This window comes from Phoca vitulina, unplaced genomic scaffold (assembly GCF_004348235.1).
Source record: "Phoca vitulina isolate PV1807 unplaced genomic scaffold, GSC_HSeal_1.0 scaffold64, whole genome shotgun sequence".
In the NCBI taxonomy this organism is placed as follows: Eukaryota; Metazoa; Chordata; class Mammalia; order Carnivora; family Phocidae; genus Phoca; species Phoca vitulina.
Genome location: NW_022589767.1, coordinates 2,780,364 through 2,802,379, shown reverse-complemented (window position 1 = coordinate 2,802,379; position 22,016 = coordinate 2,780,364). Strand labels below are relative to the sequence as shown.

At 43.4% G+C, this 22,016-nt stretch overlaps 1 protein-coding gene across 2 annotated transcripts in view; it reads left to right on the top strand.

Moving 5' to 3' along the window:
- Positions 1 to 22,016, top strand: part of GRIN2B (glutamate ionotropic receptor NMDA type subunit 2B) — a 409,231-nt gene that overhangs the window by 121,812 nt on the left and 265,403 nt on the right. For both annotated transcript variants that reach the window (XM_032391811.1, XM_032391812.1), the window contains one exon: positions 4,503 to 4,931. In XM_032391811.1, the coding sequence (XP_032247702.1) occupies positions 4,521 to 4,931 (411 nt within the window). In that variant the 5' untranslated portion in view covers positions 4,503 to 4,520. The remainder of the gene's footprint in view (positions 1 to 4,502; positions 4,932 to 22,016) is intronic.

Below are 22,016 nucleotides of genomic sequence, written 5' to 3'. Positions count from 1 at the left end.
GGACAGGATTGGCTCAGATCCTCACTCAGATGTGTCTTCCCCTGGAGCCAGTGTGGGCCAAGTGTGGACTGGTTCCTGTTGTAGTTATGTTGTACCAGCCGGAAGCGTGAACCTCAGCTGCTGTGGTCTTCTGCTTGCCGGACATCTGATGACCACTCAGCTTGTGCTTCAAGGAGGCAGAGGGCCAAGCAGTGGGCAGTCACATCTCCAATCCTGCCCCTTTGCTGTTGGTTCTGCTTGTGCACCCCGGTGCCCGAATTCTGGGTGGCATGGTCTGGGGGTGCCGAGCTCCCCTGATTGCCATTACTGACCTTGGCCTGAATGACTCTTGAATTCTGCTGCGCTTGACTGACAAGCCAAGTGCAGCCAAGTAAGCAAGCCAAGCTTGCTGCTAACCTGAAGCATGTTGTTCAGGGAGTTATATCGGTCAGGGAGCTAATATGTCTTGCCCCCCATGACATTCCTCTTAATATTCCTCTCAGCCTCGGTCTGCCTTTCTCTTACCATCTCCCACATGCTGACTTTTTGCTTTCACAAATAGCTAGTCTCCTTGAACAACTTCTGTAGAAGCTTAAAGGTAACATCCTTTGCATCTATAGAGTACTTTATATTCTTCAAAGCACTTCCATATACATTCTATCATTTGATCCTCACAAGAACTCTTTCAGGTATTTAGGTTGGGCATATATCCTGATTTCCCTGCCGAGGAAATGGTGACAGTGATTGGGTGACTTGTTCATCCTCAGGGACTTAGTTAATGCAGACCTGGTATCAAAATGCAATTGGGTTTTGGTTGGTGATTTTGTTTATTCATTCATTCATTCATTCATGTATTCATTTATTCATATAGTCTTATTATATTGAGAGGTAGGAGAAAGGAAAGAGCAAGGGTTTGGGGATAGACAAATTTTAATACCATCCCTTATTAGTTGTGTGAACTTTGTCATTTACTTATAACCTCTCAGAAGATCAGGTTCCTTCTTTATAATATAGGGAAGAATTATGACTTAAAATGTTTATATGTGATTTAATAATACAGGAAAATTACCTGGCAATAATAGAGTCTGGCTTTATGGTAAATTACAGGTAAAATGTTATTATAAGTACATAATATGTAAAATAGGCTACTATTATAGGTAAAAATGGTCAGATATTGACAATTTTATAATGGTAGAAACTCAGTGGCTTATATTTATTGAGTCCTTGCCTATGGTATGTGAGGCCCTGCTAGATCCCAAGCATGCAAATAAAAATGAGAAGAGGTCTTCTTCGTATATATCTTCTCTTAGACTGTGGAGGGTAGAGCCTGTGCCTCTTGAATCCCCCACACCAAGAACAATGTTTGCCCAGGTAGTAGGGGCTCCGTAAATGGTGACTGAGCCTAAGAGCCCCTGCCTGCAAGGAGAATACCAACTAGTTAAGAGAGGCAGTCACATAATCATATGATTATAATAAGCAGATATTTAGGTCGATACCTGCAAGCTATCGTGAGAGCCCAAGGCAATAGCGCTCAGTTCTACCAAGGGAGAGTGAAGTCCAGGGGCGGGCTGGGGGCAGAGCTGCATCGAGACTAACTGTGCTCTGTCTGTGGAAGGGAGCAAAAGCAATTTGCTTACCTTGGACAGCATGCTTTCTCTCAACTGACCCCCTCCTAATGTGTGAAATTGAGTTTGTATTCAAAGCAGCTTCTCTGTTTGTCTCACCGCCCCTTTGTTGCTGGTATCTGCCTTAATGTATTGCTTTGTAAAGTGCTCTGCTCTATCCTGGGTATAAAAGAGACGCTCTGTAAAACCAGATTCTATTCTTTGGGTGTCACAACTAGCCATTGCATAACAAAGTCTAATATATTGTGTGAGAAGAAATAGAGGAACACAAGAGATAGTTTAAAAAGAGCAAATAAAACATCAAAGTGGGAGAGTGTAGAGTGCATTAAAGTTAATAAACTGTCATGGCAGGGTGGACAACTTTTCAATGTGAAGGAATCTGATTTAGGGACTTGTCAGTGTAGGATCAGAATCTCATTGGAATGAAGCAAGCCGCTGGTTTTGCCAAATTTGAAATCTTTTGGTTCTTCCTGAGAAGCAATCTCTGAAATTGAACAGATTATTCTTATAATTATTATTTTGCCAACAGCTCTTTGAGGTGCTCAACCTATCTGTCTTCCCCTGAATATTCAGTGCCGCTCACCCCCATATAGCACTACTTTGCTTTAAGCTCCGGGACGAGGAATGCAGGCCCTGGGCCTCTTGCTAGGTTGGATACAATTCATTGACCTGGGTTTCCAGGGTTCACGGAGACCAGAAGACTGTCAGGAGTGAACTGTGCTCAGGGTTGAACCACTGAGCTACTCGTCTTATTCATAAGCAATAGACAAGACGATCAATATAGCTCTCCTTCTTGGCAGTGTGGAAGGATGAGCACCACAGCGAGAGTTCCAAAATGTTTTCTGCCAAGAACCGGATTGGATTTTGTGCTTCTTCAGCCACAAAATGTCCCCAGCCTCTCACTCCTGAATCCTTAATGCCCTTTGCAGTCAGTCTGCTCAGACTGAATGCTTCCTTATCTTTCTTTTCAATATCCTCATTGTTTTCTTTTTGTTAGTTGAACTTTCAAACTCTCAAAGTTTTTAGATCCCTGGTATCTTACCTTTTCTTTCATGCAAGTAGGAGATACTAAGTAGCACTTTCATCCTTGATCTTTGTAGAAGAATGAAAATCCCTGCTTCTGATTTTGGGTACAGTTTGTAGAATATTTCCTTGGAGAACAAAAATGCTATGTTTACATATTGGCACGCTGGTATTATAGTATCACTGACCTTGGGAAAATTACATAACTCTTTTGAGCTTCAGTTTCTCCATTTGAGAAATGGGGATAAAGATGACTAATTTATAGGATTTCTATGAGGACTGAAGAGATCGCATATAAGGAAATGCCTAACACAGTGCACAGAGTATAACAGGTGTGCCATAAATGATTATTTAAAACAAGTCAAAACAACATAAGCGGGATCAGTTCTATTTAAATAAGAAGAGCCTTTAGAGAATGGTGAGAAATGTAAAGAGAAATGACCAAGCTCCATAGGGAGCTGTGTCCTCAGTCTGGTGCATAGTGTAAGATTTAGGGGCATATGGGGAAGCAAAATGCAGGAGTGTGTTATAGGTAAAAGGTGGTGAATTATGTACAAACACGGAGTCAGTCATCTCAAGGAAGTCGTTGCTATAGGATGCCATGGAAAATTTTTCTAACGTGGCTCTAACATTATTACAGATATCAATAGTATTTGTCCACATCACCATACTTTGATGTATAACAAATCACAATAAAACTATTCCTTATAGGGGTCCCTGGGTGGCCGAGTTGGTTGGGCGTCTGACTTGTTCTCAGCTCAGGTCTTGATCTCACGGTCATGAATTTGAGCCTAGTTAAAAACAAAAAACAAAAATCTTATTCCTTGTAATAATTGACAATGTGAGAGGCAGTGTGGTGTAATGCAATGAAATGTAAATTGACGTAAAAACCAGAAGATCTGGATTCGTGTCTGTTTCACTTAATTGGTTCACAGTGTTGGACTTCTTAGCTTCTTTGAGCCTTAGCTTTAATATCTATAAAAGGGGAATAATAATATCTTTCTTATTTTTTCCCCTCTTGGGTTATTGTCAGGATCAATTGAGGTTTTTTTTTTTTTTTTTAAGATTTTATTTATTTATTTGACACAGAGAGAGACAGAGTGAGAGAGGGAACACAAGCAGGGGGAGGGGAGAGGGAGAAGCAGGCTTCCCGCCGAGCAGGGAGCCTGATGCGGGGCTCGATCCCAGGCCACCGGGATCATGACCTGAGCCGAAGGCAGACGCTTAACGACTGAGCCACCCAGGCGCCCCGAGATGTTTTTTAAAGTACTGTCCACGTATTGGTTTATGGTGTTTTGTTGTTGTTGTCCCGTAGTAGTAAAAGTCAGTTACTAAAAGAGTTGCTGAAGAATTTTTCAGGCTCTTGTCCTCTTTGAGGTGAGCACAAAGTAAAGGGGCTTATGTTTCTTTAGCTCCCGATAGCCAGCTTATCTAGACCATGTTTTGTTCTTAGCCTCTGCTGAGTCCATTTTGCAATTCATTTGCCTGGTCTCTGCCATTCCCTTGGCCCAAGAGCAATTCAAGGATGGGTTGTGGCAGAAGTGCCAGGGATCACACAGCACCAGAGGGACCCCCGCCTTGGCATGACTGCCTGGACCACTTGCGTCCTCTTTCCCTCTTTTGCCTGTTTGCTGCTGATGGCCATAGCAATAGCTTTTATTGTCTTGCTTAAGGATTCCTGATGTTTTTGAAAGTTTCATTTTCTTTCTCCCATTCTGCTGAGCAGACACGAGAGATCAGGGACTGGGCTTGAAGATAGACATTGGGTTGATGATCAGTGAAAGGAGATAAGGCCCTTGGCTTGCAGTATCCAGCCCCTTCAAAGATAGGTCATGGAGTAGAGTCATAATTTAACCACTCTCTTTGTGTTTTCAGGGAGTCGACGAGTTGAAGATGAAGCCCAGAGCAGAGTGCTGTTCTCCCAAGTTCTGGTTGGTGTTGGCTGTCCTGGCTGTGTCAGGCAGCAGAGCTCGTTCTCAGAAGAGCCCCCCCAGCATCGGCATTGCTGTCATCCTCGTGGGCACTTCCGACGAGGTGGCCATCAAGGATGCCCACGAGAAAGATGATTTCCACCATCTCTCCGTGGTACCCCGTGTGGAGTTGGTAGCCATGAATGAGACTGACCCAAAGAGCATCATCACCCGCATCTGTGATCTCATGTCTGACCGGAAGATCCAGGGCGTGGTGTTTGCTGACGACACAGATCAGGAGGCCATTGCCCAGATCCTTGACTTCATTTCAGCCCAGACTCTCACCCCCATCCTGGGCATCCACGGAGGCTCCTCAATGATAATGGCAGATAAGGTAAAAGAGGGGCTACAGGGAGGAGAACCTGGGGGCAGGGGTGGTTTGTATTGAGAACTGAATGACACATGTGTTGTAATGTAAAACTTGATGATGAAAGATGGAAAGTAACCAGAATGCTCTGAGTAAGTAGATAGATCAGGGATCAGTCCCTTCCTTTGGAGATGAAGGTGAGGAAAAGGTGCAGGTATTCAGAGCGCCTATAGTCTTGAACAGGTGTGTGTGTCCATTTGTTTGTAAATGGATTCACTGAAATGACTAAGAGATGTTGAAGCTTATAGTTCTGTGATACATTTTCTTCAAATATGTGTGTGCATAGCTCCTTTAAACCTTTAAAGTAAGGCATGCTCTGTTCTTTTTTGGAAACACATATTCTACTCCCCCCGCCCCATGCCAGCTTCAAGACTATAAAAAGAAAAAATCCCTTGAGGCAGATTATTTGTCTCCTTGCAGATACAAATGTCATAGGGAAGTACTTACTGCTAAGGTGTCTGTGCGTGTCACACGGGGATCTACACATTGGAATGGATTTTAATCCATGGAACCAGTAGCAGCTGCATTTTCTCCACGCTTAGATTTGAAGGCATTGGTTCTTAACCTTGGTTTCACATTGGATCACTTGAGGAGCTTTCAACACTTCTGGTGCCTGGGTCCCACGCCCAGAGATTCTGATTGCTGGCCTGCAGTGCAGCCTGGACGGCTGGCTTCCTGAAAGCTTCCCACATGATTCTAGTATGTGATTAAGGTTGCGCACCGCAGCTTTACGGCCTCAAAGAAATCGTAGACTTCTACGTTAACGTGAGGTTAACTTTCTCTGACAAGCTAATTAGGATCTGACAGTGATGTTTATTCTCTAGTTGCGCAGAAGGTGTTTTGTTTGTGGTTTTGTTTTGTTTTTCCATTTTTTACTTATTCAGAGATTTCTCCTTGCTTTATTGATTATTGCTCATTGCTTAGGTACAGCGCTTCTCACATAGGCGTTGTCCTTTGCGGTTATTCATACCTTAGAATGATTCATTTCACCACAAGTGCAGGATTTATTGGCTCTCATCACTTTGGGTTTTTTAAATGGTCTCTATCTTTGCTTTGTCATCTTCTGCTTCTTACCATCACTTTCAAAACTGTCTGTAGTTCTGTACTTAAAGGATGTGCAATGGGGTCACTGATGTTTGTAAACACCTCAAAAGCTAGCACTGACAGCACAAGCATGCTCCTGGGCCGGTTGAGAACCACTACAGTGCAGAGTTTAGCAGGCTTAAGTAATCGTGTGCGATCACTACCGCCATCTGTCGGCAGCAGGCAGAGATGACTCTCTTCTGTTTGGGAGCTTCCTTTATTCAGTCTAGGAAAGGTCAAGTTGAAGTACTCAATGGAGGGACCGCTGGTTGCATATGAGAAGGGTATTCTTCCATTGACCTGGGCACAGGTAAAGACATTAGAAAACAAATTATGGCACTAGAAGCCCATGCTGAGAGAGGTGGGATAAACTGAAGCAGAATGGAAAATATAGACCAACTGTGACAAACCCCTTGAGCTTTTGCTTCAGGTAGATTTTTTTTTTTTTAACATCATTGTCCTTAGCTGATTATGTTATATTTTAGCAGTGGTATTTTGAGAGCACAATGTTGTGCTGAAAGAAGGCCAAGATGGATGAGCCAAATTTTTGAATCATAAATAAGTGCGTACTTGAGAGCATGAGAGGTGAAAATAATTTTTTTTTTTTTTTGGTTATGCAGGCTATCGTGCAATATTTCAGCACTTCTGCCCTCCCGCCCTTGTAGAAAAGGTTATTGGTTACACTGGTTAGTTGTTTCTCTGTTGTACCTCTTACAAATGCGTAATAACAATATAATCAATCATATGAGGTAAGACGCAGCCCATGTTGAGAGACTGGGCTCTTTTGTTCATTGATTTGTTCTAGGAGCTTTAGTGTTTCCCGTGTGCTCGAGCACGTAGCACTTTGTATACATTGTCTTATTTAACACTCTTAACAACTCAGTGAACTAAGTGATATTATTTATCTCCATTTGACAGATGGGGAAACATTTGACAGAGGCTCAGAGAGATTGAAAAAAAACAGAGCCCAAATTCAGTGAACTAAGTGATATTATTTATCTCCATTTGACAGAGGCTCAGAGAGATTGAAAAAAAACAGAGCCCAAATGATGTAGCTAGTAAGTGCAGCCAGGATGTCAGCATTGGTTGCTGGCCCCAAAGGCCACATGCTCTCTTGCCTCTCAAGAAAATGGCGACGCTAGTCAAGGTCTCACATACCTTCCTATTCTTTTTATCCTCCCTTGTATAGCACTGTGGTAGATATTACCTAACCAAAAGTAATCCATCACTTGATTCATAATGGCAATCCTGGGATCTGACTAAGGAGAGAAGTAATGAAGAGTTGAGATGGCATAGCTCTTAGGTGCAGCCTGAGTCCACAGTGGGCCCCCTGGTTCCTACTTCTAGGGGTAAAAGGGAGGATTGAAAGCAGTGAGGTGATGGCAATGAGATTCGTCTCTGGTCTCTCTCCCCTTTCACCTCGCCACCATGGCAACCACACCCAAATATTCCATCTTCTCTTTTTCTCTTTCCAGTATAAAAAAAAAAAAAAAAAGGCAAACAGTGGTTTTTAGGCAATTTCCTAAAATAGCCTAAAAAATATCTGACTTCTAACCTGAAAAGATTTCCAAAAGGTAGGTAGAAAAAAGAAAAGGAAGAAGGAAAGAGGTCCTGATACCACAGAAGCTGGAGAGTGGAAAGCTCAGCCCTGAGGGGTCAGACACCTGAATGGGCTGGAAGCTGCAGAGGAGGGTGAGCAGGGACCACCCGGGCTGAGTGGGCAGCGGCACCAAGATTCCCGGGAGCTGCGCAGAGGGACATTCGCAGGGTTAAGGGATTTGCATGAAGGCAAATAAAGAGAGTCCCCAGATCTCAGAGAAATAAGCTTTTGGGGCAAGTTTCAAAAATAAAACATCTCAAGTTCTAAGGCCAGTTTTTTTTTTTTAAATAGAAGTTTATTTTTAAGTACCATGAACATATTTTACAAACATAGAATGAGGACACAGAGTTTGACAACTGTGAATCAACTGTGTGGCCACAGGACAAAACATTTGAAAATGAAACTGATGCAGAAAATCCAAGAAATACAGCTTTGCCACGCTTAAGGCCTAGTCTTTGAGGTACGGGTACCATCTGAAGGATGATAAATAAGCCTTCCATTTTGCTTCCCCCTTCTAGGAGATAGGTAATCACCATGCCATTTTATCTTAGTTTTGTTGTTGTTAGTTTGCTTCAAATAAAGCCCACTTATTAAGTGTTCTTGTGAAAGGTTGTATTATAGGAATAAAATCCCTGATTGAAGGAGTTCGTAATGGAAGAAAACACGGATATAAAGATTTTTGACCAAAGTGGAGAGAGACACGAGGTCAGCATCTGGTCAAATAGCTTGTGCTCACTTTTTTTTTTGCATATGCTAATTAATGAGTACAAACATTAATGAGTGTTTTACTTTCCCAATGAGGAAATGTACCTTATACATGGTGGAAAAAAGCATGAGAGCTAGAAGAGTAGAACTATTAGAAGCTCTGAATTTGGAGTCAGAGCTGGTGTTAACCATCACCTCTAGATGTGGGAATCTGGACTACTCACCGATAATCTAGACTTACTCTAAATATTGATCTCCTTGCCTGTATAGTGGGGACCGTAATATATATTATAGGGTGGTTGAAGGTTAAATGAGAAGATACATAGCAGGTGCTTCACTAAGTGTCCAGCACAGCATTCTGCAGGCTAAGCTGAAGGTTATTTGGAACAATTTGAAGAAAGGGAAGTTTCATGATACAAGAAAAGAATAGGAATTGGATAGAGTCATGGCCAATTGTAGAGACACTTCTGAACTGGATGCTGACGAAGAAAAGAGGTCCGGTGAAAATCTGGGGAAAGGCTCTGATGTGTGAGGTAGGACCCTTGGTCCTTCCCCACCGTGAAGCCAAAGCTCATTGGAGGTATAGTCATGCCGTAGCCAACATAGGAACGTTCAGCTGTGGAAGAGCTCTTATAAGGAAAGTACTGCTAGGTGTCTATAACACAAGACTGTTCAGAATAGTAACAGAGACCATTTAAAAATGTATGAGGTGATTTTTGGTGGTTCCCCACCTGAGTATAAAGAGCCTACTTTATTTTGCCTTGTTGTAATTGCTTTTATTCTCCCTGAGATCCTGGATTTAGTATGCCCATCTCAATCTAAATAATGAACCAAAGCTAGATGTACTTCCATTTCTTTTCGGGAGGTTTCTCTGCTGATTTGCTGGAATCTTTCTTGGGTTTTCAGATTTTAGCTCAGAGAGGTTAAATAACCCATCCAGGATACCACAGCTTGTGAGCAGTGGGAATGGGATTCAAATCCCAAAAGTACCTGTCTTGAAGCTCATGCTTCCTATTGATATAATTCTGCCTCACAGAACCCTAAGTAAGAATTATAAGTCCTGAGTTTTAGTCTCCATTCTCATGAGCTTTGGAAATTTGAACAAACAAATCACATAAACTACGTGATACTCAGTTCACAGTTTATAAGATTTCAATTTTGTTTTCTGCCCTACCCACTTTACAACACTTTGAAGGTAAAATGAAATGAAATATGTGGGAACCTCTGGAAAAGTACTGTATAAACAGTTGCTTTAGGCGAGAGAACAAGGAGCACTGTGATAGGGAATGACAGACCTACCTACTGACATTAGCATTAGGACCAGTGACAATGGTTTGGGCAGGAAGTAGCAAGGAAAACAGAAAGTGGGAGTTACAGTAGGATCAGGCAAGAGGACACAAGATCTGGTCTTTAATCCTGCAAGAATGGAAGAGAAAAGGGTATGCCAAGCAGAGGGTCAGGGTCTGGAAGCAGATGGGTTGATCCGAGTGAAGTGTAAGGTAGCTAAAACAGGCGCACCATACTCCATATCTTGTTCCTAATCAAGGGCACGTGAAAATATTCTCACTCTGGTGTCTGTTGTTAGGATTCTTTCTAAATTGTTTGGTTGAGAAATGATGCTTTGAACAGCACTTTGATTTTTTGTACAGAGCGCTACATTTTGAATCCAAGTGGGGCTAGGAAGATGGCCTCTACTCTTCATTGGCCCTGTCTTTTCTTGCTCTCTCCCATACTGTCTGTGGCTCCCCCAACACTCATCTCACGGCAGTGTTTGGAGAGAGTGGTTGAGCCAGCAGTAATGTGTGACACTGTAAATAGACTATTGCCTTCCAGTTACTCGTATGGGTTTCCGTATCCAGCATAATCTGGAAACCAAGATGGCCATACTACTCATATTTTACTCTGTTCTTCTTCCTTAATTTTGGTGTCTTTCAGTTTACCTTGCTTGTAGTTGTCTGTCCTATGGTCTTCCTGGGGATTGAATACTTCAAGAGCGAACTATGGTTTTACAGTATGGATGAGGAGAGTTAAGACATAGTGGAGAAGGCAAGAGGGCAAAAAAGCTAATAGAGCATGCCAATTTTGTGCCAGGCGTGATGCTAATGAGCATTTTAATTCTTATGCGATCCTGTGAGACAAATAGTAGTAGTATTTGTTTTTAGTTGATGTGGAAACCAAATTCGAGTATGTACCACAGCCAAAGTGACACAGCTGGAAGAATAGTGGGATTGGGATCCAAATCCAAGTATGTTTGACTTTAAAAGTTTTTTTTGGCTGATTTTGAAACTTGCAGTCCACACACTGAGGAGTCAGAAGAAAGCTGGGGTAGTATTCCCTGCCTGCAAGTCCGTTATTCCTCTCCCATCTTCCCTTCTTCCTTGAATTATACTTTGGGGAAAGATGGGTGGGCAGCTGTCTCTAAGACCCTGTACACTTTGCAGTGGTGCAGCGCTCATGTCTGTGTGAATTCCAGGACTTTCCACCTGTGTCGGTGGAATGGGTGTCTTGTTGGCCAGTACACCCTCCCTTTTAGAACTGCAGCTAGGATTTGCTTTCAAGAGACTGGCCAGTTGAAGTCCAGGTGCAGTTTTAGTGTTTGGAGAAACTGAGGCCGTGGAAATTACTTTAGGCATTTATAGACATGAAAGCATCTGGTGCTAGAAAGTAACGCATGAGCCATCCTGTGTTTCTCATGCATCCTCCAGGAAAGTGGTGGCGTGTCTACAGGAAGGCGGGGTACGGTATGGAGAGAAGGCAGGCTTTGGAGCCGTTAGGCTTGAGCGCTGTGCATTCACCAGATATGTGAGCTTAGTTGTGTGCTGTTTAAGCTCTGTGAGCCTCAAAATTTCCTTTTGCAAGATGGGAACAAAATAACACCTAGTTCTCAGTGGGTAGTGAGCTTTATGAAGCTCTGTAGCCAATGCTTGATAAACAGTAGGCCCTTTCTTGTATTTTCATATACCAGACAATTCTTAATCTTTTGAAGAAAGTGGGATCCTAACGTTTTCCTGTTAACTGAAAGAGAAACTCTTGGGATGTTAATACCCTTCATTTGAGGCCTGGTGGATAAGCAGCGGCTCAGTGGGTTCTGCCTCTACGGTGATGCAGTTATTGATTGTGACATGATCAGGCCTTATCAAGATTTTCAAAGCCGGGACATACAGTGATTTCAATAAACTGATACACACAGGATATAAGCAATGAAGATAAGTCAAGAACATTAAAAAAGAAAGCCTAGCAGAATAAAACAGTATTTGAATTTAGGGTCACTCATAGATTTGGAAGTGTTGATATACAAGAAAAAGTGAGTTGTTAGATGAGGGACATATTAAAGGTATTCTGTAGGAGGGTAGTGATATGTTTGTTACCTATATGGGGGGGGCAGTTAATTCACTAACTATCACCGGTCAGCTTTTAATTGATCATCCTGATACCCCTGAAAAGCCCCTTGGATTATGATTTCTACTTGAAGAATATATTTTTATTCCCCTTTCTGAGACTTCTGTGATTCTTTTTGCCTTGTTCTTAGACATTAGATCTACGTTTTATTCAAAATAATATTTTGATTCTGTGGTTTAAGGGTCCAGCATGCATGAGAATCATGTTAAAGACCAGTTTGATTCCATTTTTCTAAGGACAAAAAAATTATTGCTACAATTCTCTTTTACAGTGACAAAGAACACCCAGATTATCATGTGTTGTTAGGCGGTTGCAATGAGAAAAGAACTAACACTGATTGGTCATTGACTTTTTGTCAAGCTCTGAGCTAGTTATTCTGTTTAATTCCCTCATTGCATTTATGAGGCGTGTATTTTGTCCTTTTACACAGATAAGGAAATCGTAGATCAGAGAGGTTAACTGTTTTGCCCAGGACCTTTAGCTAGTGATTTGCTCATAGTGGCTTAAACAAATAGGTGCTTATTGGTGTCTCAGAACAAGGCACCTGGAGACAGGGACTACTGGGGGTGATTCAGTGAGGTAGTGATGTCAGGGCTGACCTCTGGGATTCCTTTGGTATTTTTTTCATGGTTACGAGGATGCTTCCCCAGCTCTAGGTGTCGTGCCCATACTCAAAGAAGGAAAAGGCGGGGTGTGGGTATTAGATCAGGAGGAGTCTTCTCTACGCCCCTAATCTCATGAGCTCAAACAAGGTCACGTGGCCAACGCTGTGGGGATCGTGAGGCTTTCTGGTGGAGGTGACAAAGGGGCAAGGGTTGGGAATGGCTTTTGGGGTCAGTCCACAGCATCTCTCAAAGGAAGTAAGTGACAGTCTGGGCATTCAACCAGTGTCTGTGTGCTTTCAAAGCTTGAACATCTCTCATGTGTCATTTCTCTTGGGTCACACTAAACCCTGCTTTTGTGCTCTTTGTCTAATCTCCTCACATTTTCTCCAGAACTGGGACCTTGGCTCATCTGTTATTTCTTTTTTTCCCTTAAATATCAATTTATTCCTTTCTGCTGGCATTTTTTTTCTAGCTTAGTGGTCCTCAGGAGATATTTGGAAATGTTTTGGGGGGGGGGAGGTTTTTGATGTCATAATGACTGCTTTTGTAAAGTGTGTGTGTGCATGTGTCTGTGTGCTTTTGGCCCTTAGAACCAGGAGACCAGGCACATTGAGTGTCCTGCAGTATGTGTGATAGTATCCAACAGTCCAGAATAGTTCTACCCAAAATCCAGTTCTTTCCCTCGCTGAACATATTCAGATCACTCTCATATTAATAAACAAACATAAAAGCTTTCCTTGACCCTAGTTCTCCCTCCCTCTTTCTTTTCTTTTGACAGTTCAGCTCCTTAAAAAGTAGTTACATTGCTGTTTTCACTTGTCTCTCACTTTGTACAAAATGCCAAATCCAATGGACTTTTTGTCGTTCTTGACCTTCTGCAGCATTGAACACTGTTGACCCTTTTAGAGCTATTCCAAAAATTATGATGACAAGAGTAATTAGGTTTGTCATACATTTGGTGACAGTGGGAAGGAGAATGACTAGAATTTAGAACATGGGTAGGTCATAGAAGTGGAAATGTCTAGTAAGCCGTTGGATTTGGACTTGGAAGTAAAGGGAGTGATTTGGGCTGTAAATATAGATATGAACCTCATTAGTGAGCAGAGGGTAGTGGAAACCAGGAGGGTGGTGGAGATGGCTCAGAATGAACAAGTGGAATGAGGAGAGAGGTGGGTCAAGGACAGAACCACCTTAGGGTGCACCACTGTTTGAGGGATAGCCAGAGGGGGTGGAGATGATAAAGGAGCCAAGATAATTATCAGAGATAAGACAAGAACAAGAAAAATGAGGAAAGAGAAGCATTATAGAAACCAAGAGAGAATTCTAAGGGGGGTAGTTACCCAGTCTGGGAATCAACCCAGGACACTCCCTTCCCCCTCAGGATGGTTGTGCAAACAATAAGGAGCCCTGTGATGGTCCTCTTCCCTCCAGGCTCTGTGATGACGTCAAGCTGGCACTCCTCTCTTGTCTGCACTGCCACATGGTAGGGTAGCTGTGTGATCCTTTAGAAACTCAAATCTGATTGTTAGACACTTTTGCTTAAAACTCTGCACTGCTTCCCCACAGCTTGGAATAAGACATCCTCTTTGATCTGGTCCCAGGCTACCTCTCCAGGATTTTCTCTTAACCTCCCCGCCCTTGAAGAGTAATGTTAAGCCACACTAAATTATTTATCGCTCCCTGACTGGTCCTGGCTGTTTTGCATCTCTGTGCCTTTATTTGTGCTACCTCCTCGCCTTAGAATATTCTCTCCCTTGTCCATCCAGAAACACCAACTCACTTTTCAAGAGAGGTTGTGGCACTTCTGTGAACCCTCTTCTGACTCTCATCTTTGCAGGATTTGCTTTTATTTTTTTTTTTTTTCCATTCCACCTGCACCCTATTTATGCTTTTATCTTAACCTGTTTTATTTCCCCAATCTGTCCCACTTGCTATACAATGAGCTCATTGTAGACCAGGGCTATACTTTACCAATTTTTGTATTCCTAACACATGCCATCGTGGCTGATGCATAGTAATAGCTAACATTGATTAAACAATTAACAATGATTAAACTGTGTGCTCTATATACTATACTGTAATGGGTTGAGTGGTGACCCCCCCAAAAGATATGTCTGTGTCCTAACTCTCATAACCTGGGAATATGACCTGATTTGGAAAAAGGGTCTTTGCAGATGTCATGAAGTTAAGGATCTCATGATGAGCTCATTTTGGATTAGCCAGGTAGCCCTAAATCCAGTGACAGATGTCCCTATAAGAGGTAGAAGAGGAGAAGACATAGACTCAAAGGTGAGGGCTTTGAAAGAGGGGCAGAGCTTGAAGTTGGTTAGCCACGTGCCAAGGAAGCCACTAGAAGCTGGAAGAGGCAAAGGGCATTTTTTTCCCTAGAGCCTTCAGAGGGAGCATGACTCTGACAACACCCTTGATTTCAGGCTTCAGAACTGTGAGAAAATAAATTTTTGTTGCTTTAAGCTGCGAAGTGTGTGGTAATTTGTGATGGCAGCCCTAGGAAAGTAATATCCACACCACAGTTATGAGGGGGATCTCTGGGATCTCACTGCCGAGGTTGTTTCCTGGGTTAGTCATTTACTGTGTGATCTCTGGCAAAGTACTTAACTTCTCTGAGCCTTAGAGTCCTCCCTGTAAAATGGTGATATAAATAGATCCTATTTTTAAGGTTATTAAGTATGGTTATTGAAAGTGCTTTGAAAAGACCTGGCAAATAGTAGGACAGTGAGTGTGGGTCTATGAGAGGTTCTCAGTTAAGTCTCCATTGAGTAAATGAATGAGTGAGGAGGGTGATGTAAATAGAAACCCAAGCCATCAGAGTGATCTGAACTCACCTAGGTCTGTGCTGAATGGACGTGCACTTTGGGAGCTCTATCCAAAGGTGGTGCTCTGACGTTCTGAACCCCTCGGGGCCTGGGCCAATGCTGAAAGGGTGAAGTGTCAGCATTCTGGGTAGCTGCTTCACTGCTGGGGCCTTTGGTGGAACTTTGGGGCAGTGTGGTCTGTGTTTTAGCCCTAGGACTTCCCTTTACACACTCTTTTCCTCGTTTTTGTTCTCGCTTCTTTGTTTTGTGTGTACGTGCATGCATGTGCTCGTGTGTGTGCGTGCGCACGTTTGTGTGTTTGCAAATGTGGTTGCTGCTCTCTTTATTCTTTCCAGTTCCCTGGATGGTGCATCTCACCTAGGGCTGCCCTCCCAATCCAAAGCCCTCATGCTTTTAGATTTTTCTTCTTCCCTACCCTCAGGTCAAAACTCCTGCTTCTTTTCTTTTTATTCTCTTTCATTCTGTAATTTTCATAGTCCTTATCACAGCTGTAATTAATCATAGTAGTTTTTTTATTAGCTGCCTGCCCTGCTAGACTACATGCTTCATAAGGGCAGGAACTATGGCTTTTTCATTTTTATATCCCCAGAACCTAACATATAGCTTGGCACATAGTAAGCCTTTAATACATACTTATTAAATGTATGAATGAATTAATTATTTCAGTGCAGCAGATGTCAGTTGCAATTAAGAGAAAAGTATTTTAAACCCAAATGAAAATGGATGAGAGAATTAATCTCTGGTTGCTGGAAAATACATTTCTGTCTCTCTCTAGGCTGTTATGCCCATCCCCCCCTTCCTTACATCTGCCAGATACCAGCAGTCAACAACTCGGCACTCACATCTAGAATTTTAACACTCATGTCCACGTTATTTCTAGCACCCAGACGTGGCAAAAGTGTTGCCTCAAGTTAGGGGTGCATTCTGTGGTAGCAGAACAAAACTTCCATGCAAAGCAGTTGCGTGCCTGTGATAATCTTGATTATTAGCCTACTTTCAAAGGAGGAAGCAGAAAAAAATAAGCATTTTTTTTTAAGTTCTGGAAGATAAACATATTTGATTCACATGACATACTAATCAGCAAAATATCACCAGCTAAATTTAATCAATGCAATTAGGTTTCCAAAGGTAGTAGCAAGAGGTTTTGAAACTTCTTTTAGCAAACAACATCTTTTCCCCTTTATTTATTCATTCATTCAAAAAATATTTATTCGGGGGCGCCTGGGTAGCTTAGTCGGTTAAGCATCTGCCTTTGCAAAGCTCAGGTCATGATCCCAGGGTCCTGGGATGGAGCCCTGCATCCTGCTCCCTGCTCAGTGGGGGGTCTGCTTCTCCCTCTCCCTCTGCCCGTCCTGTTTGTGTTCTCTCCATTTTTCTCTCTCTCAGAAAAATTAATAAATAAATAAATCTTTTAAAAAAATAAAAAATATGTTTATTAGGCATCTACCGGACATCAGGAACTGTCCAAAGTCCTGGAGCGATAGCCCACAAGAGAGACACATCCTCATGGTGCATTGACTGAAAATAAACAAAGATATAAATTAAACAATATTATTATAGCGAGAGGTAAGTGGTTTTTTATGAAAATAATAGGAAAGGGGTATTGTGTAGGGCTATTTTAGGGTTGTCAGGGTAGGTCTCATAGGAGGTATGATATGTATGTGAGATATGTGTGATGAGAAGGATCAAGATGCATGAAGATGTCAGGAGCAGCATTTTGGCAGAGAGAAGAGCAGGTATGAAGGCCTTGAAAGGGGCATGTTTTTGTTGTTTGTTTTTTTGGTGAGTATCAGGATGGTCAATAAAATTGAAGGGTGGTGGGCAGTGGGGACAATGGTAGAAAATGAGGCTGAAAGGTATCGTGGGGTCAGATCATGTAGGGCCTGAGAGTCTTGGTGTGGAGTTGGTTATTTTTCAGTTCATTCCAGAAGGTGTAAGAAGGGAGTGATGTAACTTGACTTAGCAAATTTTTGGATGCTGACAAATAGTATAGTGGATCGAGTATATACCTTGGAGCCATTTAAAGTCATGTCTCCACCTTTCAGAAGCTCAGTGACCTTTTGCTATGTTGTGTGACTTCTGTGATCTAGTTTTTGTTTTTTTTTTTTTTCATCGCTATGAGGGAGGAGGTAATATTCATCAACTTCAAAGAGTTATTATGAGATGAAATGAAATAACCTTTAAAGGACTCATTACTTTGCCGGGTGCACACCTGGTTTTGAATAAATGGCTGGTAGTGTCATTTTTAGTAACATTGAAATACAAATTCCTCGTGACTCAGCAATGATTTTCTTTTAATATATCTATGGATTACACAGCTTTCTGTTTTGTTTCATTGTTTTTACAGCATTTGCTTACAAACCTGCAAACAAATTAGCAAAGTATCGTAGGCAGTCAGAAACACTATGATTGGCTTTCCTCTGAATTAGCTGCCTGTTGTTTTGAGTTGTTGGAGTTCCCATGCACCAGTGTCCTGTGGCCAGTTCCTGGACTTGTGTCTACATACTTGCAGTCTGATATATTTTCCCCTTTTTCCAAATGTGGGTGATGGCACTGAGAAGAGTGGCATTGAGAATGGCTCAACTGGGGTAAGATGTTGGGGTGAGAGGTGTGGGCATTGAGAATGGGAGGTAGTGTAATGGTCCCTCCAATCAGTGCAGCCTGCATTGCCCTGAGGACTTCTGGCACCCCCCCCCACCCCCGACCAAGTCCTCCTGGCCTGCCACCATGTGTTTTGGATGTATTCTGTTACCTTGACAGCATGTCATCCAGAGTTGTAAGGCACGGCAGCCTTCAACCTTTGAGCATCATCGTGTTGCTAAGACAACAGATTTCATGGGAAGCCAGTCTCCACTGGAGTTCCTGTGTGCTCCTGCTACCCACCCCGCCCTCCTCCTCCTTCTGCCTGCCTGTCTGTCCACTGCCTTTCATCTGTACTCTCAAGTCTTCTGCCTTCACAGATCCACTGTTTGCACGGTCATTCCAGCTCCCTCTGGCCCCTCGGCCTTTATCCACTTACCACTCACTGTAGTGTTCCCACTACTTACACAAAAGCAAATATTGTCAATTCTCAAAGAATAAAGCTGCATGACTTAAGAAGCTGAGGAGATGGTGGGAATGAAGGAGTTAAAAAACATCCAGAAAGGGGAGAAAAGAGCTTGATAGAGTTTCTTTAGTCCAATTGTACAATGTGTGGAAGTGGTTCTTACGTTGACTGGACCTGAGAATTAACAGAGGATTTTATTTTATTATTATTATTATTTTTTTTAATATGAATTTTCTGGTTCCATACCCAAGTATTCTTTTGGAGTAAAGCCCCACTAATTGCTGTTTTCACAAATTTCCCTTAAGGGATTCTGAGATACAGCCAGGTTTGGGGACCATTGGTGAGTAGAACACGGCATATTGTTCCGATGATAAAGTTTTGTGATAATCAGTATCTACCTTGTCAAGCTTTTCTGTTTATGGTCCCCAGTGCAGTGCATTCATGTGGCTGCTTAATAATGATTAAAAAGCAGGAAGAGCGGAGAAAGATGAGAAGAAGCTAATGGAGAAGAGGAGAAGAGCAAAGGAGAACGGAAGGGAGGGAGCAATTGGAAACGATAAGGAGAGGCCATGGAATTGGAAATGGGGAAAATCAACCATCAGACGTCAGGTTCAAGGGCTCTCTTGTCTCTGACTTTCAGCTGGAATGCAGGCCGTGAAGTGTCTTGGTCTCCGTTCACTTCCCATGCTCTTTGGGGTGTGTTGGGACTCCTGGATTTTCCCTGATTAGTGAGAGACCTGGGTGGGGGCTAGATCTAGGGTTTCAGAAGAAGTCAGCTTCTTTTTGTTCCCTCCTTTAAAAAAACCAAGTGTCTACTACGTGTTAGTGCTGCACTTTATAGGAGATAGTGCTTTACCTACATCGAGCAGATTTAACCTTCGAAGAAGCCCTAGGATTTCAGCAGTAGGATTATTCTTCTTTTACAGATTGAAGAAACCGAGGGTGAGAAAGGAAGGTAAGTGGCCCATGGTGACAAACTGGCCACGGCAATGTGGAAACGGGACCCCTGGCCTGAGTGCCAGTAAAGCCCATGGACATCAGCAGTGTGTCGCACTTCCTCTTGAACACTTTCCTTTACTTGGTCTTCTTGGGACATCTAGCTTAACCCGGGAGGAGAATATCCCAACTGTCCAGACAGTGGTCAACTTGAGCTGAGGCAAAGGTGATTCCTTCCCTCGCCCAGTCCATCTCGATTAGAACCCAAACATACAGAACAAGAGGACAGCTCTGAAGGCGGGAAGAGGGTAGGATGAGAGACAAGAAGTAGAAAGGGAAAGAACAGGGCACCTGGGTGGCTCAGTCGTTAAGCATCTGCCTTTGGCTCAGGTCATGATCCCAGGGTCCTGGGATCGAGCCCCGCATCGGGCTCCCTGCTCAGTGAGAAGCCTGCTTCTCCCTCTCTCACTCCCCGTGCTTGTGTTCCCTCTCTCGCTGTGTCTCCCTCTGTCAAATAAATAAAAAAAAAATCTTAAAAAAAAAAGCGGGGGGAGAAAGGGAAAGAACATTGGATGAGAAAAGGACATGAGGCTGAGCAAAACTGCCAGGTCAGTACCAGTCTGATGGGGCCTGGGACTGACGCTGCATGGGAGCCCTGGTTCTTTCCAAACTCTGAACTCTCAAGGGTGGGCTTGGGCCCTGAAGCCCAGGACACTGCCAAGTGGTTGCCCCAGGATTTGACTTCGGGGTCAGATCAGACTCTTCACTGATGTTTCTGGGGTGGCGGGGGTGGATTTTTTTTCCTAGCTTTTGCTGTGTGTCAGGAGAAAGTGAAATCAGATGTACATCAGTCTAAGACTCATCTCAGCAGATGAGAACTTGACAAAGAAGTAATAATATCTCTGTCTCACATCCTGGATGGCTGTAGGTCTCAGAGCAAACTAAATTTCCTATTTCCTGAATAGTCTTAAAGAATCAGCTGTAAATACTGTTACCTTGGACCAAAATCCTTACCAGTTCCTAGAGGGGGTAGCCAAAGGCTGCTTCAACTGACCCCTCATCATCCCCTTCCTCCTGGACCTCTCTTTTTGCTGGGCCTTCAGCATGTACTCTCCCTTTTAGTTTCCCCAATGATCAAAGGCCTATTTATGTGCAAGAGTGATAGTCAGGTGTCTGAAAGGTATCTGAAAGGTCAGGGTGGAGGGACAGATATCTAGGTGGGCTCAGGCAACACTCATGAGAGGCAGATTTATCTCTCAGTATGGCAGTCCGTTCCAAAGGGGGAGAGCCCATTTGTCTCCTTCTCTTATGATTGGGACAACACAGAGCACACACAGCGTACTCGGTACGTATTTGTTGGTAATGATAGATCCTTTGAAATCAGATGGGAACAGGCCATATGCTCTTGGAAAAGGGCCTACATTGCAAGGTGGGATGGATGAGTGAGATGTGTTTTTGCAAGTTCTTTTCATCTCTAACATCTGTGATCCTGTGAATAATTCTCTTCCCCTTGGCCCCTGCTGGCTGCTTGCCTGGGATCTCTGCCAGAGCCCTCCCCAGCCACCCCTCTGAATAGAGATCACAGAGGGTCTCCCACTCTGGATGGATGGTTCCAGAAGCTGAAGTTGATACTGAAAGTAGGAAAGAAGGTTTGTATCCCAGGGTCAGAGCCCAGGGATAGAGAAGTTTGGACAGGAAGTGTGAGTGCCCATTTCATAGAACCAGGCAGGAGAGGAGTGGGGATCTTCAGCTGAACTTGTCAACAGTAGCAGCTCTGGCTACACACATGTTGCCCATGGAAGCTTTTCTCAGGCTGAGAAGCAGGACCCAAGACAGGGCTCTGCAGGGTAGAGAGCAAGGATGGCACCCAGGGTCCCAGTTCTCATACTGCCTGCCTGCCATACCATTTCCCCAAGGAGAGCTAGCCCATCTGTATGAGAAGAAGCTAAGAGATAAGAAGACTTTTTTTTTTTTTTATATTTATTTATTCATTTGAAAGAGAGAGAGAGAGCTCACCGGTGGGGGGGGGGGGGCAGAGGGGGGCACAGGGTGAGGGAGAGGGACAAGCAGACTGCTCTGAGCATGGAACAGGACATGGGCTCGAACCTATACCCCTGAGATCATGACCCCAGCCGAAACCAAGAGTCAGACACTCAATCGACTGAGCCACCCAGGTGCCCCAAGAGATAGGAATACTTCTGTTGTGAATGATCTGGTCTCTGATCACTGTTGTTCTCTGAGACTAGACTGGTGACAAATGTCACCAAAGAAAACAGTGTGGCCTTTGGGTTCTGGAAGTTCTATGTTTGGGCTCTTCAGTTTCTGAGCCCAAGGGGAAGTACACTACCTTGAGTAGTGACTGGTGTCGTTTTAGTTCTTCTTGGAGACTAATTCAGCAGTTATTATGGAAACTAGTCTGGGAAGCAAAGAAGGGAATTTGGACACTGGTCTAACTCTCTACATGCTCTGGCGGAAGGGCACTTCCTCCTCCTTCGGTGCATTCCTTGTGCTCCCTTTGATCCATTTGTGATGCTCCCCCGTCATTACAGTAGGGGCTTCCGACGCTTCCGTGAGTTGCACGTATCTAGAGCTGGTTTCTTGTCCGATGGAAGGTGGCAGTCAGTAGAGCTTGACTAGGGGTCATTTCTGTGTTTTGGGGACTTCCAAGGACCTAGGCATGGCTGCCTCTGTCATCCTGATCTCAGTGCTGAGCCCTGGGAAAAGTCACACAATTGGAAAAAGAATGTATTTTCAATTATTTAAAAATTCCCCTTCCCCCTGCTCCTTTCTCCCCTTGACAACTGCTACCTCAGTTAGCTGTCCAGTGGCATTTTTCTGCCTCCT